Source organism: Myotis myotis, unplaced genomic scaffold, assembly GCF_014108235.1.
Source record: "Myotis myotis isolate mMyoMyo1 unplaced genomic scaffold, mMyoMyo1.p scaffold_m19_p_19, whole genome shotgun sequence".
In the NCBI taxonomy this organism is placed as follows: Eukaryota; Metazoa; Chordata; class Mammalia; order Chiroptera; family Vespertilionidae; genus Myotis; species Myotis myotis.
The window spans coordinates 20027775-20046094 of record NW_023416323.1 but is presented as its reverse complement, the minus strand read 5'-3'; the positions used below and the strand labels follow the sequence as shown (position 1 = coordinate 20046094).

Below are 18320 nucleotides of genomic sequence, written 5' to 3'. Positions count from 1 at the left end.
TGATCGCCCCTAACTGCCCCCTGCTGCCAGCCAGGTCATCCCTGACTGCCCCCTCCCTGCCGGCCTGGTCACCCCTCACTGCCCCCCCTGCCAGCCTAATTGCCCCCAACTGCCCCCCCTGCTGGTCTGGTCATCCTCAACTGCACCCTTCCCCGCCCACTGGTCTGGTCGCCTCTTACTGCCCCCTTTGCCAGCCTGGTTGCTCCCAACTGCCCCCCTCCGCCAACCTGGTCACTCCCAACTGGCCCCCCTGCTGGCCTGGTCACCCCTCACAGCTCCCCTTCCTCCCCCCCCGCCCCCCCCCCGCTGGCCTGGTCGCCCCACGCAGCCTGCTTGTTCAGTCATTTGGTCGTCCCTCATTAACCCCCCTGCCGGTCTGGTCATAGGCAGCCATTTGTGAAGGTGTGATGGTCAATTTGCATATTGCCTCTTTATTATATAGGATACTTCTGCACCCTGACCCGTTTACCAACTGTGAGCATTACTGTATTGGCTTGAGATGTTTTTTTTTCTTTTCTTTATTAAATGTTATAGATAATGGCTATGAAGCCCTCTGTCATTTCTCCCTGAAATAATCATTTTGTGAAGTTGGTGTGTACCCTTTCTTTTATGTTTTAAACTTTAAATACATGGGAAAGCTGGACTCACCCTTACCCATGATAATGGGTTTGTGTTTTTTATTCAAGTCATTACAGTTTGTCTACATTTTAAAAAGTTTTGCAACTTTTTTTGTACTCAGCAGTTTGTGAAAACAAACTTTTAACTTTGGAATAATTTTGGGTTTACAGAGGAATTGCGGAGATCCCACTGCGTTCCCTCATACTCTCCCCCCAGGTCACCCCACCTTACATCACAGGGTGAATGTGCCCACACCAGAATGTTGATGTTGGTGCAGTGACTGTTAACTAAGCTCCAGATTCTTTTGGGTTTTACCAGCTTTTCCACTCTTGTCTCAGGATCCATCCAGAACACCACATTGCACTGAGTTGTTATGATTTATCCACATCAATTTACAGATCTTCTGCACATTGCCACCGCGAGCCCCATTGACGACAGACCCGTTCGCTCACTCTTCCAATGCCGGGCATTCACGTTGATCTCCTTGCTCCTTTGCAGTTGCAGGCAGCGCTGCAGTCAGCGGGGTGGGAGTTCCAGGCAGGTGTGTGCCGAGCGGTGGAATCTCCATGGGCTGGAGTGTACATTTCTGGGGTACTTGGTGATTGCCAAATCGCTTGCCAGCGGCCTCATTCTGCCTTTTGAGGAGCAGGGAGACAACTTAATACATAAAGGCAGGACCACCCACTAGGGGCTGCAGCAGACTCCAGAGGACCCTAGAGGGGGCTGGTAACGCAGTGGGGAGGGATGAGAAAGGTGAGGGGATGGACTTCAGGCAGGTGCAGAGACGGTACAGGTGTGGGCTGCAGACAGGTGGAATGACTGGATGTATGGATGCAGAGCCGGTGTCACGGAGTGTGGAGGCAGGAGAGGCGAGGCAGGCAGGCACCAGGGGCCATGTGGGCTCCAGGGAGCACATGCATTGCGTCCCAGCCAGTGGCCTCCTGCTCTTCCTAGAACACACCATGCACTTTCCCCTCTCTGGGCCTTTGCACTTGGTGTTGGCTCTTCTTGGACTATTCCTGCCACACATGCGCCACAATCTGCCCTCACTTCTCTCAAGCCTCAGCTTCGCGGGCACCTCCTCCGGGAGGCTTCCCAGATCACACCTGCTACCAGAGCTCCTCTCCCTGTCGTATGGTCCCCATGCCTCACTCTTCTTTGGTTTAATTCTTACAGCATTTCCACTACCAGAAGGAACATGTATTGATTTGTTTATCAGTCTAACCCCCCTTAATTCCTCGGGGGGCAGGATTTGGTCTACTTGGTTCACTGCCTGTCCCCAGCTTCCCCAAATGTACCAGGCACAGGGGCCCTCAGCAGTTCTCTGTTGCCTGAATGAGTGGATGTGCACGGCCATTACTGTGATGATCTATGGAAGGCGGTAGCAGCGCTTAGCACAAGCTCTGGGTCCTGCATTTTGCTAAGCTCCTTGGTTGTGTCTCCATCTGACTGGGGAAATGGGAGCCAGGGGTCAGGGTGGCCACACCATAGTGGGGCTGGGCTGTGGACCCCTGTCTGAGCCCGAGGTCCAGTTGGGAGCCCAGCTGGGTCCCTGGCAAATGCTGGGACAGGAGTAGGCAGCTTGTGGGTTTTGGCCCCAGACTATGGAGCCAGACAAGTGTTCTGGGCAGACTCAGATCTTGTGCAAGGGGCGCGTGGGAGGGACCTGCCTGCGCCAGACCCCCTCGAGGGACCCTCTTGCCCCAGTTCTGCCTTCTCTAGAGGGAAGGAAGATTCTCACCTTCTAGCTGGCTGCAACAGGAACTGCCACCCCCCACCCCTAAGTTTGCAAAACTCAGCCTGGTGGGGAAATGAAGGGCTGGCTTGCTAACCACAGTGAAGACTCGTTTGCAAAGGCAAAGCAGGGGCAGCGGGCCCTTCTCTGCCCCCAGCAGAGGGACTGGCTTCCGCAGGCCCTGCCTCGCAGGAACCCGTCACCCCTGGGCTCGGGAGCTTGGAGACAGTTACCAGCTGTGGGCTTTCTAGTCGTTCAGCTGCAGACTTCTCCTGTTAAACGGGAGTAAGGAGAATAATACTGTGGAGCTATCGTAAAACTCAAATGAGGAAATGCATGCAAAGCCTTCTGCAGTGCCTCCTTGTGACTACGTGGGGGACATTAGCCATCATAATCGTGGTGGTTGTAGACCTTGCCCGCATCCCTTTCCTGGCCTCTCCTCCACACAGTAGCCGATTTACAGGAGTTATCCTCAGGTTCAGCAACAGGCAAACAAGGAATGAATATCTCCTAATGCTTGCTCTTCTTTCCCTTTTTTAGAAGAATTTGCCATTTTAGTTAAACTTCGGTGAACAGCCTGAGGTGGAGCTGACTGAGAGCATAGTGAGGGCCAGACCCCATTCCTACAAAGCTGGGGAGTGAGACAGAGTCCTGCCTTGTCTGGTGGTGGGGACTGTGGGTGCCCCGCTAGCTGTGAGGGAGCAGGGCGAGTGCCAGAATGGGAGGGTGGTCCTGTGCCAGAGGTCCGGGTGTGCCCAGCAGGAGCTGTTTGAAGGCCCCCGGTGTGCCCAGCTCGCAGGGTGCTGGGCTGCAGCGCTAACGCAGGGGAATGAGTAATTACCGTCAATGCGATGGGAGCCAGGAAAGGGGAAGTCAGAAGAGGAAGGGAAGGCCTCCCTGACCGGGGCGTTTGAGCTGGGCCTGGAGCTGAGGGGAATGCTCTTTCCTGCCCTTGGGCTCCTTCCCTACAGGGGAAACTTGCAGTGTGAGGGCACCTTTGGGGTTTAAGGACCCCGTGAAAGCCCAGGATGAAATCGCCCCTTTAAGAAGGAGGATGTTACTTCTTGATGCAGGGCTTTCTTGACCAGACGGGGTGGCAGGGGTGGGGTGCGGGACAGGTGGTGTGTTCACCAGGCTCTGACAGGGCTTCTGGAACCAGGCCCTTCTCGTGTAGGCTGTCCGCGTCCCTCTGAGCCCTTCCTCTTGGTCATGGCTCCGTCGGTCAGCTGCAGTGTCCGGCCAGTGTGGCCCAGTCCCTGCTGGTGCACCGGGAGGTGTCTGGAAGCCCCAGGCCTGTTCTGACGACCGACAAATGGAAAGGGCATTTCTGCCTGCTTTATCTAATCACTGGCATCGGCAGTGCAAACCCTGAATACTTTTGGCATCTCTCTCCACCCATGGACACTTGGCTTCATAGAAAGTACGCACCGGTAGCCAGAATCTACCCTGTCCGCCCCAGGGTTTTCTGAGGGGCCGCTGTGGAGCAGCTGGCTGGAAATTGGCAATGGGGAGGGGAGGGCTGGGCTCGCCTGTCTGCAGGGCTCCGTGAGACACCCCCAGGCACTGCCGTGTTGTGTTTGGCACCGTGGCTCAGCCAGGTGGCCCCGAGTGGATGACCTCACTTTCCTGAGCCGTCTCTGGAAAAAGGGGGTTTGTTCCTACGGTTGGTTGGAGGGAGGATCCAGGAGGTGGTGAAGTCAGCTCTGGCACCTAATAAATATTCCCTAGGGAGGGCCTGGTCTGTTCTGTCCACATCAGGCGTCTTTGCCCTTGGGCTTGACCTTGGCAGCGTTCCGTTTTCTGCTGGCAGAGTTGGCAGGTCAGTCTCCGTAGAAGCGGGTGTGGGTGGCCTCGGAGAGCCCCGTCTCTGGAGCTGGTCCCCAGCTCACCTAACCTGCTGGAGCCTCAGTTTCCTCTCTTACAAATTGGGGGTGTTGATAACAGTGGCCACTCGCCTCTTAGGGTGGCAGGGAGGCACCACTGAGATGATGGACACTAGGCACTTGGCTAGTGGTCAGTGGACCACACACTGCCAGAGCTGCCGCTACCCACAGGGGCTTCTGGGCCAGGATCCTTCGAGGACGCGTCTGCGTGGAAGGATCCAGCAGGACCGACCAGGCCAGGGCGAGGTCTGAGAGGGGGAGGTATTCCTTGGAAAGGACGCATCTTTCCCTGCGCAGTGGGTAAGAGTGAAGGCTTTGGAGCTAGACCGCTGGGGTTCGAATCCTGGCTGGACCAGTGTGGCCTTGGACAAGTCCTTGAACCTCTGCCTCATTGTCCCTCTCTGGGAAATGCAGATGGCCATCTCGGCCTTCTGTGAGCATACCTGTATCAGAATCTCTGGTTTGCTGCCTGGCTGTGCTAGGTGTTTCTACAAACCTGGTTCCCCTGCTCTTTCTCCTCTTTGGTTTCCTCTGAAGCCAAAAGGTCCCAGATAGGAGGATGAGGACCAGCATTTTCCATGGGAGGATTCAATATCAGTCAACTTCTAGAGTTTTCTTTACCCCAAGTGGTCAAAGTGGAGATAATTGTCGATGTTCTCAGAACGGTTCTTTCCCTATAAAAAATGAAGGGCAAACCATCAGATTCGAAGAATGAGCGTATGTTTCTGGGCAGTGCTGCTGGCTGGACTGCGGTGGGGAAGGGTGTGATGAAATGGGAGGCTGTTGTTGGAAGGGGCGGGGGTTTGTGTTTGCTCTTCTGTGGGGGCTGAGAACACTTGGATTCCTTGCAGACGTTCATAGGAACTGTGTTCTCGGTTGTCTTTGTCCTTTGCGAATGGGTGGGCCCCCACGCCAGGCCCAGCAATGCCACTTCCTCTGGGTTTCAATGGCTGCCTTATCAGGAGGCAGCACAAGCATCTATTTCTGGTCTGGCTAGAAATAGTGTGGACGGTGGCAGAAAGCGCAGAGCTGGCGTCTAGGATGGTGCTGTGGCCTACGGGGTGGGAGTGAGGAATGCTCTCTCCAGTGTCCCCCAGGGGGACTGTGCCCCGGGTGCCAAGGCAAAGCATGCTTTCCATGCAGCGCCCAGGGAACACAAGTCAGTGGCAGGGACACAATTCCCTTGAGGGTCCTTTATGGCCTTCCTGATCACGTCAAGGAGAACATGTGTTTGGGGTAAGCATGTGTGTGTGTGTGTGTGGTGGTCTTTTTTTTTTTTTTTTTTACTTTTTTGATACTCTATTTTTAAAAAATATATCTTATTGATTTTTTACAGAGAGGAAGGGAGAGGGATAGAGAGTTAGAAACATCGATGAGAGAGAAACATTGATCAGCTGCCTCCTGCACACCCCCTACTGGGGATGTGCCCGCAACCAAGGTACATGCCCTTGACCGGAATCGAACCGGGGACCCTTCAGTCCGCAGGCCGACGCTCTATCCACTGAGCCAAACCGGTCAGGGCGATACTCTATTTTTTAATTGAAAATTTGAGATAATTGTAGATTCACATAAAGAGAGATCCATGTAGACTTGACCCAATTTCCCTTTCAAAACTATAGTGTGAAATCACAGCCAGGATATTGGCTTTGATTCAATCCATTGCCAGTTTTACTCAGTTTCCCAAGTTTTACCTGTGCTCTGTGTGTGTGCTTAGTTCTATGTAATTTTGTCACGTGTTGGTTCTTGCACCCACCACCACAGTCAATATTCAGAACAGTTCCATCCTCAGGTTCCCTCCTAATAGCCACACCCACCTCTATTTCTAACATTTGAATGCGTCTCTTTCTGAAAGACATACGTTTTCTTTAATAAGATATCACATACATATGGTAAGACGCACAAATGGTGGGTATAGGCTCAAATTTACACATGACCCCCACCCTTACCGGGTTGGATCTAGACTGTCCCCAAGCTCCGAATCTGACTGCTCCCCGAGGTAGCCAGCACCTCTGTCTTCTGTCTCTTTCTGTGAGTCCTTCTGTGGCTCACTCGGCCTCACTCCCTCTAACCATTGCTTCTCTCCCTTTATAGCGCAGAGCTATGCTGAGGGCTGTACCTTAGGCATCCACAGTTTCTACGCAGAATTTAGTCAGTTGTCCAGTTTCCACTGACTTTAGCCCCTAGAGTGCTGAGGAGCGCAATTGCGCTCCTCCTGCAGTGTCACTGTTAGATGCTAGTAGTACACTCTTTATTGACAGATGGCACCTAAGGGCAGATTACTTATGATGCCGAATGTTTGTAGTTCTAAAATTGACCACTGGCATTTATCTGCCTAATTTTTTACAGGCACTACGATTTTATGAAGTTTCCTCAGATTTTGTAGCCCTAAAGCTTCGAAATGGCGTCCAGTTCTAAGTCTGCTTTTATTAGTGATGATGATATTGCTAAATATGTCAATTCTTGCTGTGAAGATGACGATTTTTGTGGAAGATATTGGAGAAAGGTGTCCCTCTATTTTAACTTTATATGTTTTGTTCAAATTTTTTTTCTACTCGTATTTTATAATACGATCAGCAGACAATATATGTCAAAGATGAAAACAAATGTAGTAAAGGTTTCCTTAAGTTTTTGAATATGTAACTTCATTTACTTGTGATTCATAATTTTTTTCCTAAACTGCTATAAAATCAGCAAAAATGCCTTGGCAATTTTAGCATAGTTCCTAGGATATTGGTTGGCACTCAAAGGGTTAGTTTACAATTCCTATAATATAGGACTAGAGGCCCGATGCACGAAATTTGTGCAAGAGTAGGCCTTCCTTCCCCCAGCTGCCGGCACCAGCTTCCCTCCAGCTGCCAGCAGGCACCCGGGACCTGGGCTTCCCTTGTAGCCCTGGCTTCGGTCTGGAAGGTCGTCCAGTCGAATTAGCATATTACGCTTTTATTAATATAGATGGGTGAGATGTTTTTTTAACCAAAGGCATAAACTTATTCTTAAAATATAGCTCTTCAAGTGAAAAGGGTGAGTTGATTTTAAGACAAATATTAGACAAACAGTGCCAGCGCTATGCAGATATGACAAGCTTTATAAAGTTGATAATCAAATGACTGAAATGTGAGAAATAGTGTCAGAAACAGAAGTATATGGCTCCAAAAAAACCAAAAGTAAAAACTGGTCAGTCTGGGAGGGTGGGGGGAAGGGAAATCTGTATTTTATTTTCATATAGGAGGCTCTCCTGTGTAGTTTTGATATGCAGAACTGGTTTAAAGCAAAACAAATTAACATTTTAAGAGGCTTTGTATAAAGTGAGAAGTCCTTCCATGCCTTAACGATTTTGTCTTTTCTGCATTCCATCTGTTTTACACCTAATACATGTCTTAAAATTGACTTACTCTTTTTAACTTAAATTTATAAAGAAGAAATTTTGATCTCATTTAGAGGAGCTAGATGAGTATTTTTCCAAGTCACATGAAAATACATCACAATTAAGACATAACACAATGTGTGTGCCATTTAAAGTCATCTCGCATGTCGCATGCATGAAATTGTTCTCATTTTGTTTTCAGCAGGAGGGAGTAGACATCAAATTTGGGTGACACTATAACAGTGAATATGTAAAGAATTATCTGATGGTCCGTGTTTGGGTTTTAACTGGCCAAGTCATAAAGCTCCCGTTTCTCTCCTCTTCCCAAGTGTGGAAACAATAGAGAACCAAGACACAGGTAACTGGTGAATGGCGCTGAGAAGGTCTGCTCTGTGTTTGAGCTGCCTGGAGAGTCTGTGGCCTCTGACCCCTGACTTACTCTGTCACTGGGACTGTGGGATGCCCAGAGGCATCTTAGAAGCAGCTGCCCGCAGGGAGTAGGGCAGAGCCTGTGGTTCCTGGGGCATAGATTGAACCATATCTGGACTAGAAGGCTGAGCTGGGCATGCCCAGTTCCTTCTTGCAGACATTCCTGTTGGAGTGAATTCCCTGCTCGCCTGGGGAGAGGGAGTCCCCAGAGGAAAGGGAAGCTTGGTCGGTTTCTCCAGGATCACTTAAAACTCTTAAACACCCACCAGACGGTCCAGCAAACATTTCTGGGTGATTACACAGCTTCATAGGAACAGCTACCTAATTATTTGCGTGTTGTTATTGAGTCTCTCCACGGGGAAGTGTGAGGCTGGAGTGTTGTCCACTGGCTGTCCATATAGTCTCAGCAATTGTTCATTATTTTTGAACAAAGATGAGGGCAGTCCCTTCCTCCATTTCTAGGCTTTAAAATGATTTTAATATATAAAACTCACAGAACAGTTTACGTCTGACCAAGTTCTTTTAGGTATATCTATGGGATAGATACTATTTCCCCATTTGACAGATGAGAAAGCAGAGGCAGAGCCAGAATAAAGAAACCCACCTCAAGTCGCATAGTTCGGGTAGGTGGAGTTCGACTTGAAGCGCATGTCTGCTAGATTCTTGTAAAGTTGGGCTCTTTCTGCTCTCCCAGGTTAGACCTTCTCTAACGACGTGTGCTGCAGCGAATCACACTTTTTTTTTTTCTGGCTTCAAGGTCAGCTGTCGCTATGTATTTGAAATAACCCACGCCCCTGGGTTTTTAAGCAGGGTCCTTCCCGAGACCCGGCGCTGAGACAAAGTGAAACCACCAGCCGTGGTGAAGGTGTCGTAGAAAGGTGGATGAGGGAACGTTCATCCCAGTAGCTAATCTCAGCTTGACTGAGACCTCCTGGGACCACAGAGCTTTTAGCTCGTGTAATTGCATCTTGGTTGCAGAACAGCTCAGTGAAGGAGGTTTTGTTATCACTGTGTGTGCAGGTGAGGGAGGAGCAGAGGTGACTTGCCCAAGCCCCCACCTGTCTTTGCGGAGCTGAGCAGGGACTTGAAGGTCTCTGCTCTCCAGGGCTCCCTCCTGTCCCGTCACCAGGTTCACTCCAGCCGTCAGAACCCAGCCAAGACGCTTGCCCTCAGAGAAGCCTTTCTCCCCGCTGCTGGGGAGCAGTCCCAGTGTAGATGGTGGCTCGCTCCTCTGAGATGTAGGTTGACGTGTTCCTGTGCCGGTTTGGACAGGGTCTGTCCTCCCTTCTAGGCCTTGAGCTTCCGGGGGTGGGGACTGGGACTGTCTGCTTCATCCCCGCTCGCTCTCAGCGTGATCTCAGTCACTACCTGGCTGATCGAATGACAGAAAGTAGGAGAGGAGGGTGGGCTTCATGTGGGAAGGTGCACAGGCCAAGCCTTGGCTGTCTCTTCTCCCCGCGAATCCGTCTGGCGCTTCCTTGAAGATGTCTTGTTAAGCTTGTTGGCAGATGGTGCCCCTGGAGGTTGAGTGTGGGAATTGGGAAAAAGGCCACGTGCCTGGTGTGAAGGTAGGAGGAAGTCCAGGCGGGGTGGCGGGCAGCCTGAGAGGGGCCCAGAATCAACAGTGGGAGGAGAGAGGAAACAGGAGTTTGAAGAACAGGGTCATGTGGTCTGTCAGCAAAGTGGGTGGTAGAGTTAAGCAGGGAGGGGGCTGAAAACCCAACTGTGCGCCTGCAGGTGACTGGTGGGGAGGGCAGCGGGCGGTCACGGGACCTGGGGAAGACCAGGTGACGCTGGGAAGGGGGGAGGGTTGTGCAAAGATGAGGCCTTGCTGCTATGGCTGTTATCTTACTTCTTCAAGCAGGAAGCACGGCTGCTGAGCCCCACCGCACCAGCGTGCAGGGTCTGAGCTCTGGCCACCACAGCCTACTTTGAGAATAAAGTCAGTCATCTGAATGACTGTGTGTCAAAAATTCTAACCAGTGCAAATCGGTGGTAATTTTTTTTTCTTTACCTTTTCTCACACTTTTAGACACACATGCACTTGTACAAACACAGGCATCCCTTCTTAGCTGAGCCCACTGCATTCCTGAACATGTGATGGAGAGCATCGTTTTTGGACAGCACAGCAGTATAGCGTCCTTATTACATGGATACAAATGTAGTGCATTAACCAACTGATCAGATTTGCCCAGTATTGCTTAACACCCTTAAACGTCTAGAAACCAGCACACCAAATACGTCTGCATTGACAGCAACAAATATCTAATCATTTGTCACTTTAATGCACTGTTACTGGGCGTGTTTGTGAAAATTCCATAGGATACTCTATGGTATTGGTTCTGAAATTCGTTTTTTCTTATTCTGTCCTCTACTCTGTAACTTCATAGACACGGCAATGAAATAGTCTATGAAAAATACTACAGATGTCATCTAAATTGGACTCTGGTCGTTGGCTTGTTGGAAGGCAATGCTAGGGCTCAAGAAAGACGCACTAAGCGGGCGGGACCTTGGGTAAGTTAGATGCATGATGACTTTCAACACGAAAGCACTGGACTTGAAGCGCCTGTTGCAGCTGATACACACCGGTATTCTCCTGGGTGCCTGTAGGTGTGGTCTCAGCGCAGGTGCATTTGGGGTCAACAATGTTTGGAGGTTATAGTGGATATTCAGATAGTGAGAATTGGAGTAGCAATGGACACCTGTGTATAATATTTGCATGCACACGTGTGTGCATACATGTGGTTAAGCAAATACCTACAGACACAGGCACATACATCCAGATCCTATCTACATACGCCGTTGTGGAGTTTTTTCCCACAGTAGTACACATGGATCTGCCTCTTCAATTCCCACAATAGATAAATCGAGAGACTGTTTTTCTCATGCCTTACATGAGCAGCTTTGTTCAATTGCATTAATCTTAAAAATAATAGCTAATAAGAGCTTAGAAGTTCGTACATCTTTATGAGTTAAAATCAGGCACTATTTTAACACACACATGTGCATACACAGACACAGACACATACTCATTTAATCCTCAAAGAGCTCTTAGTGCTTCGATTGGTCACCTGGAGGCATGGAGAGGTGAAGCTCCTGCCTGAAGCCACCTTGAACTTGAACCCAGGTGGGCTGGCACCTGAGTCCATCCACTAACCACCAGCCACAAGCTTCTTATGACTTAGGAAGCCTCTGGGAACATGTGAGTTTGCAACTCCAGCGCTGGTCAAAACGTTGGTTTGGGATTAACTTGTTTGAGTGCTAAAGGCCTTTCCCTCCTCCCTGCTCCACACCCCATGGGTGCCCTTGAGTGGTGTAAGATCAAGTGCAGGGCACGTCAACCAAAGTGCTCAGCAGGCCCCTCAGACTGCTGATCACCATAGAAAACCATCCCCGCTGGTGAGGGATTTGCTTCCTGCCTTCTTGAGGCTCCTGTCAATCAAGGGGGTGGCCAAAGAGTGGGCAGTCTCTGGTGCCCATGGAGCTGGCCCCTGCCCACCCAGGAGGCCTGGGAAGTGGTAGTGACAGCTGTGAAGGGCTTGGTGGGGGCTCCATCTCTGTCTTCTCATGGAGCCCCAGCCACAGGCTCATGCTCAGCAGGTGACTTTACACCTTTCCGGCTCAGGTTGATGGCTGGGAACCTCACCATTTCCCCTGCAGCCCTGAGGGTGTAGTCAGTGGAGGGTTGCTTTCCTCTCTGAGGAGATATTGAAAGCAGGTGAATTGAAAGCAGGTGTTCAAATACAGGCTTGTACGTGAATGTTCATAGCCACAAGGTGGAAACAACCCAGTGTCCCTCAGTGGGTGGTTGGGCAATGGAATATTATTCATCCACAGAAAGGAGCGAAGCCCTGGCACAGGTTAGAGCAGGGGTCCTCAAACTTTTTAAACAGGGGCCAGTTCACTGTCTCTCAGACCGTTGGAGGGCCGGACTATATATTTTAAAAAAAAAAAAACTATGAACAAATTCCTATGCACACTGCACATATCTTATTTTGAAGTAAAAAAACAAAACGGGAACAAATACAATATTTGTATTTGCATGTGGCCCGCGGGTCGTAGTTTGAGGACCCCTGGGTTAGAGCATGGGTGAGCCTTGAGGACATTATGCCGAGTGAGAGAAGCGAAGCACAAAAGACCACATGTTACATGATTCCATTTATATAAAATGTCCAGAATAGGCAAATCTGTAGAGACAGATTTACACAGGGGCTGGTGTGGGGCTGAGGGGAAGGTGGGGAGTGACAGCTAAAGGGTTGGGTTTCTCTGTGCTGATGAAAATGTTATTAAAACACATTGCAGCCCCGTAGTTTTATTGCTAGCTTTACCCAGTGGCCAGATAAGTTTCTATTGAACGAGTACAAAAAACGTTTTACATAAATGTTAAAGGCACGCTTTAATTTTAAATACCCATTGCATTTTGATGTTATTGCATGTTTTTATAAGCTAATATCTTTTTAAAGAATTCTCATGGTTGGCCACAAACCTTAGAACAGAAAACATGAGAATTCTCGTGATCCGTCCGCAATGTGTTAAATTGACCGTGGTGGTGTCTGTGAATGTACTGAAAGCTACTGAACTGTACATTTTAAGTGGATGAGTTGTATAGTATGTGAACTATCTATAATAATAAAAGCATAATATGCTAATTAGACCGGAAATACTTCTGGATAAAGCTGGGGCTGCGAGGGAAGCCTGGGTCCCGGGTGCCAGAGGGAAGCCGGTGCTGGCAGTGGGGGAAGGAAGGCCTACTCTTGAACAAATTTTGTGCATTGGGCCTCTAGTATCTTAATAAAGACATTAGAGAGAGAGAGAGAGAGAGAGAGAGAGAGAGAGAGAGAGAATGAGAACACACTGATATCTGTAATTCCAGACCCACCTACTGGTCTGAGATACCTTTGGAACTACTTTTGGGTATACGGGGCAGTCACATCTTGTCCTGTCTCCCTGCAGTGGCTCTGCTGGGGGAGCCAAGGGAAGCTGATTTCTTCAGTAACTGGTATTTGTCCGCATTCATCACCATTTTGCCTAAACTAGAGAGACAGTGGGCCATTGCCCCCTCAGACATAATGATCCCTGCATCCCGTGGGGTGGCACAGAAATGGATCGTCTGACCTAGCAGAAGCTGCTGAGGGCTCACCCCGATTGCTGTAGCATTCTCTTCTGCAAGCTGAGGGCAGCGTGGTGTGAACACTGCAGCCCTCTGCCTGAGGCCTGGAGAGTTAAGGCCCCAGACACAGCCCTCAGCCTACAGCAGATAGGGGTTGCAGGGTAAAGACCCCAGCTCCCTCGCTTCTCAATGAAGTGAACTCTGAAGACTGCCAGAGGGCCCCGTGAGCGCCGTCTTGCTCCTCCACTGCTGTTTTCTGGGATCACCTCCCAAATTAACTGCTTGTGCTCAAGTCCTTGTCCCAGGGTCTGTTTCTGGGGAAAGCCAAACCAAGATACCCGAGAAACCTAATTCACTCATTCCACAGAGGTCTGCGTTTCTGCTCTGAGCCAGGCCCTGAGGTAGGCGGCTGTGAGGCTCCGGTTGTAAAGGGACAGACACAGTCGCTGTTCTCCTGGGGCCTAGAGGAGGGAGCAGATACACAGGTGAACAAGTAAACCTATAAATGCAAACGGTGCTAGTAAGGAACTTTATAGCACAGATATAAAAATAGCAGGCCGCGTCAATTCAGGGAGGTGGAGAGGGAGGCAGTTTGGGGATAAGTCACGTAAATGGGATCTGATGTGGGCAGGAGGCAGCCCGTGTGTGCGCGAGTGCGGTGGGCCTTCCTGTTGGAGCACAGTGGGGCGAGGGCCGCACACCCTAATGTTGCTTCTCATTGTCACTTGCTTGACCACAAGAAGCAATATAAGGGTTCAAATCCTGGTTCTTCCACTTGCCAGCTGGTGACCCTGGCCAGGGGACTCCATGCCACAGTTTCCTCATTTATAAGCTAGGGACAGTCAGTGTACCTGCGTCACAGTGTGGTGAGCATTGAGAAGTCAGCGCAGAGGTGCTGTCTTGGCCCACCCAGATGGCATTAGCAGGCCTGCACCCCCCCCCCCCCCCATCCCACGCACGCAGCTGCTGAAGGCAGGGAGAACAAGAGGCCAGCCCTCCTGCCCCCAAGAGAACTCACGGGGCTCTGGATCCATGGTTCAGAGCCCTGTGCCAACAGGCTGAAGACCGCAGCTTAATTTAGCTTTCTTCCGCCCCAACCTGCTCCCACACTCCTTCTCCTGTGAGCATCCCCCCCCACCCCCCGCCCCGCTCGCCCAGTGAACACCTGAACAAGAATCCCTGCCTCACTCAGAAAGCATTAGCACTGTAAGAGTTTTACACAATTGTCATTGCCTTTATTTTTACCCAGGATGAGACTGATGTGTCTGTAAGACTCTTCAGGACCTGGACCAAGTACATTCAGCAGAATGTCTGGCTGATGGTTAAAAGTAGGATGAATAGCTAGTTCATGTTCATGAACAGGAATTTTCAATATGTCAGTTCTTCCCAACTTGATCTACAGATTCAACACAATCTCAATAAAAAGTCCAGCAAGCTATTGTGTGGCTATTGATAAACTGACCCTAAAGTTTATGTGGCGAGGCAAAAGGCCCACAGAGAGCCAGCACAATAGCGAAGAACAAAGCCAGAGGACGGATGCTACCCCACTGCGAGGCTTACTGTAAAGCCATAGCTATCAAGACTGTGGTATCAGCGAAAGAATGAGCAAATAGAAATGGAACAGAACAGAGAGCATAGAGATAGACCCACCCAAATATCGTCAACTGACCGCTTACAGAGGAGCAAAAGCAATTCAATGGAGGAAGCATAGTCTTTTCAGAAGCATGATGAGTAAGCCAGTACATATGGGGGGGGGAGACAGAAAGGGTCAGGATGACATAATGGAGGAGACCAGTCCTGGCTGAGGAAGGTGGATGCCTGCAGCCCTCACCTGGGACAGGGCTGGCCTCCACAGGGTGCTTGCATTTGCTGAAGTGAAAGACAGTGTATGACAGATCAGGGCCTTTTGCATCGTTAGGTGGCTGCTTGTATTTCATTGTCTTTCTGTCCCATGTGTTGCTTTCCCTCGTCTGACTTTGTGTGTGTGTGTGTGTGTGTGTGTGTGTGTGTGTGTGTGTGTGTTTGCATCTCTCTGCTTGTCTGAGTGGCTTGTCCTCTGTGCGTTCTGGTGTCTGTCCCTCTTTTGCCCTGTGTGGGTGTCTCTGATTGTGTTTGTTCGTATCTGTGTGTGTCTGTCTCTCTCTGTCTCCCTCTCCCTCTGCCCCATTTCTAGTGCTGTCCCTGTCTGTGTCCCCATCTCCCTCTGTCCCTTCCTCTGTCAACAACTGCTTACTAGGCTGCACCGGATACCACCATCTCTGCCTGAGGTAGGGCACACGGTGAGGAAAGGAGCACCATCCAGGGAAGGAGCACTGACTCCACAGTTCTCACCAGGAAGCACTTGCCTCTGGTCCTGGGGTGGGGGACAGGGGCTTGGTCTGTATAGTAGGAGGGGGTGGAGGGCTTTCTGTGAGTTCGGTGGTGAGTGGGCTGAGGCTGGAAGGGAGAATTCGGAGCTAACCAGGCTAAGAGCTTTCCTAGCAGAACCAACAGCATGTGCTGATGTCTGTGGTGCGACCCACTGGAGGTTCTGAGATTGAGCCGCTGGCAGGAGCATGGAAGGGGAGGGCATGCAGGGTCAACCCTGGGCCTTGGTTCTTAGTCCTAACAGCTGTGAGGCACCATTGAAGGTTGAAGCCCAGGAGTGGCATGAGCCTTTCATAAAAATGGTTCTGGGAGTAACTTCTGGCTCCTTCAGTAGGCCAAGCAAGATATAACAGTGGTGCTAGCCTTGGAAATGGATAGAAGTTGACAAATTCAAGAGCAATTTAGAAAGTAGAATTGATAAGACTTGGTGATTGCCTGAGGACAATAATGTTACATTATCTGAAAATTTTTTTTAGTCACATCTGTCAAATTTTTTTTAGAGTGGTCAGGGAAGGTCTTAATAAATTCTTCTGCTTTTTTAAAAAAGTATTTTTATAGAGAGAGGAAAGGAAAAGGACATAGGGAGAGAAGCATCAATGTGAGAGGGGAACATCGATCAGCCTCCTCCTGCACACAGCCCCAACTAGGGATCAAGCACACAGTCTGGGCACGCGCCCTGACCGGGAATCGAACTGGCAACCTTCTGCACAGAATGATGCCCAACCAATTGAGCCACACTGGTCAAGATTCAAATTTTTATTATAATGTTGCTGCAAAGAAAAAAAAAAACTCACAGTAGGCTAATTCAAAGATTCCCTCTTAGAGATATTTTATGGGGAAAGACACTGGTTAGGTAATCGTTGTTAGATTAGACAGGAAAAGAAAATATTTGCTTGAAGCCACTAGACTCTTGATTAGCCGTCAGCTGGGTGGGTGAGTAATTTCTGAGAATAAATGTGAATACCTTTCATGTTTTTAGGTAATTGCCAAAGCATCAGCAGTGCCCATTTCCTTCTAGAAGGTTATGCATTTCAGAACACACAAAGGATCTGTGTTTTGTTGCTTGTTTGTATAGTGGACTAAAGATAAAGAGAAAAGACTCCCAGATTTCAGGGTTGGGTGAAGAAGGGGGATTGGACCCTCCACCCCTCTACCTGCCCAAGGTTTATAGACACCATCGCCCCTTCCAGGGATAGGGCCGCCTGTAGTTGATCAGTGGTTTTTAAAACTTTTTATTTTGAAACACTTTTAGATTCCTGCAGGCATTGAAAAACTAGTACAGAGTTTCTGTGTACCGTTTATCCAGCTTCCCCTGTTGGTAACGTCTTTCATAACTATAGTTATAAACCCAGGAAATTGACACTCAACAATATTATGAAATATACTACAGACCTCAGTTGGCTTTCACCATTTTTACGCGCACTCGTGTTTTGTTTTGTGTGTTGGTGTATAGTGCCATGGAATTTTATCACATGTATGGATCTGTGTGACTGCCACCACTCACAGGATGCAGAACAAATGTTGTTTATTTAAATTCTTTCCACGTTACTTCATGACTCTGGTCCCCTCTTACAGGATCTAGCTAGTGTTTTCAATCTAGCTAGATCCTGTAAGAAAGCAGAAAACGTAGCTCATTCCATCCTCTCGTCTATGATTTCATTCTCTGCACCCACACTCCTGTTGCTGCCTGCGAATGGCCAGGCACCTTTCCTGCTATTCCAACCCCGATGCTGCGTTCACCTTCTGGACCTCATCTGCCTTCTTCCTTGACCCTGCCTCAAAGCTGAGATCTCCTTCCCTCCCCTCTCTTCTCCAGGAATACCTCTCTTTCCTGTTTCTTTGTTCAGCTCAAGCACTGAGATGTAGGTACCAGGACTCTTATGGTGGCAAGGGACCCAGGGCTTCAAAGAGCACATCAGGGCTCAATCTTTCCTTTCCACACCATCTCTGCTCCCCCAGCCTCATGTTCTACCAGCTGGCAGCAGTGGGATAAATTTTATGAATAGCGCTGGCCAAATAAGTCCCGGGAGGATTCTGATGGGCCTCACTTGGGCCATGTGCTCGTCCCTGAACTAATCACTGTGCCGGGGATGGGCACTTCGGTTATTTCCAGGACCCTTGGACCTGTCTTTGGCTTATTGTGGTGGGAGGTCGAGAGCAGTGGATCCGCTTCATGAGAAGCACATGGAAAGGGTCCATCCCAGGAAAAGTTGCTTTTTGACAGAAAAGAGGGGAGGAAGGGACCAGTCGAGTTTGTCTCCATGTAACAGTGCACAGTTATCCCCTGGCAGGGCAGGGGGTCTCCCTGGGCCACGGTGGAATTCCTCCTTATCTCCGTTATCTGTTGCTATAGAACTATGCCAATACTTAGTGTCTTAAGACAATAAGCATTTTATTTATTTGCACATCATCCTGCAGTTGGGGCAGGGCTGCGGGGCTGGGGAATGAAGGAGCCGGGCCACGTTTCTGGGATGGAGGCATGTGGCTGCATCCTCGGGGGAGTGACCTCCGTCCGGCTTCTAATTGGTTCATGTTCATTTTCTTTTAGTGGATATCATGGAAATCAAGGAAATCCGCCCAGGGAAGAGCTCCAAGGATTTCGAGCGTGCAAAGGCAGTCCGCCAGAAGGAAGACTGCTGCTTCACCATCTTGTATGGCACCCAGTTCGTCCTCAGCACACTCAGCTTAGCAAGTGGGTGCACGTCCGGGTGCTTTTCTGCCTCCCTGTGCCTCAGTTTCCTTCTTAGGGCATTCTCTAGAAGCAGGATGCTCACACCTGCCTTCCTACTAAGGGGGCATCAGGGTTGAATCCTA

The 18320-nt window shown here is 49.7% G+C and overlaps 1 protein-coding gene across 2 annotated transcripts in view; it reads left to right on the top strand.

The window, feature by feature from the left end:
• Positions 1-18320, top strand: part of PLCG2 (phospholipase C gamma 2) — a 141082-nt gene that overhangs the window by 35126 nt on the left and 87636 nt on the right. For both annotated transcript variants that reach the window (XM_036345678.1, XM_036345677.1), the window contains exon 3: positions 18055-18198. In XM_036345678.1, coding sequence (XP_036201571.1) covers positions 18055-18198 — 144 coding nt within the window. The remainder of the gene's footprint in view (positions 1-18054; positions 18199-18320) is intronic.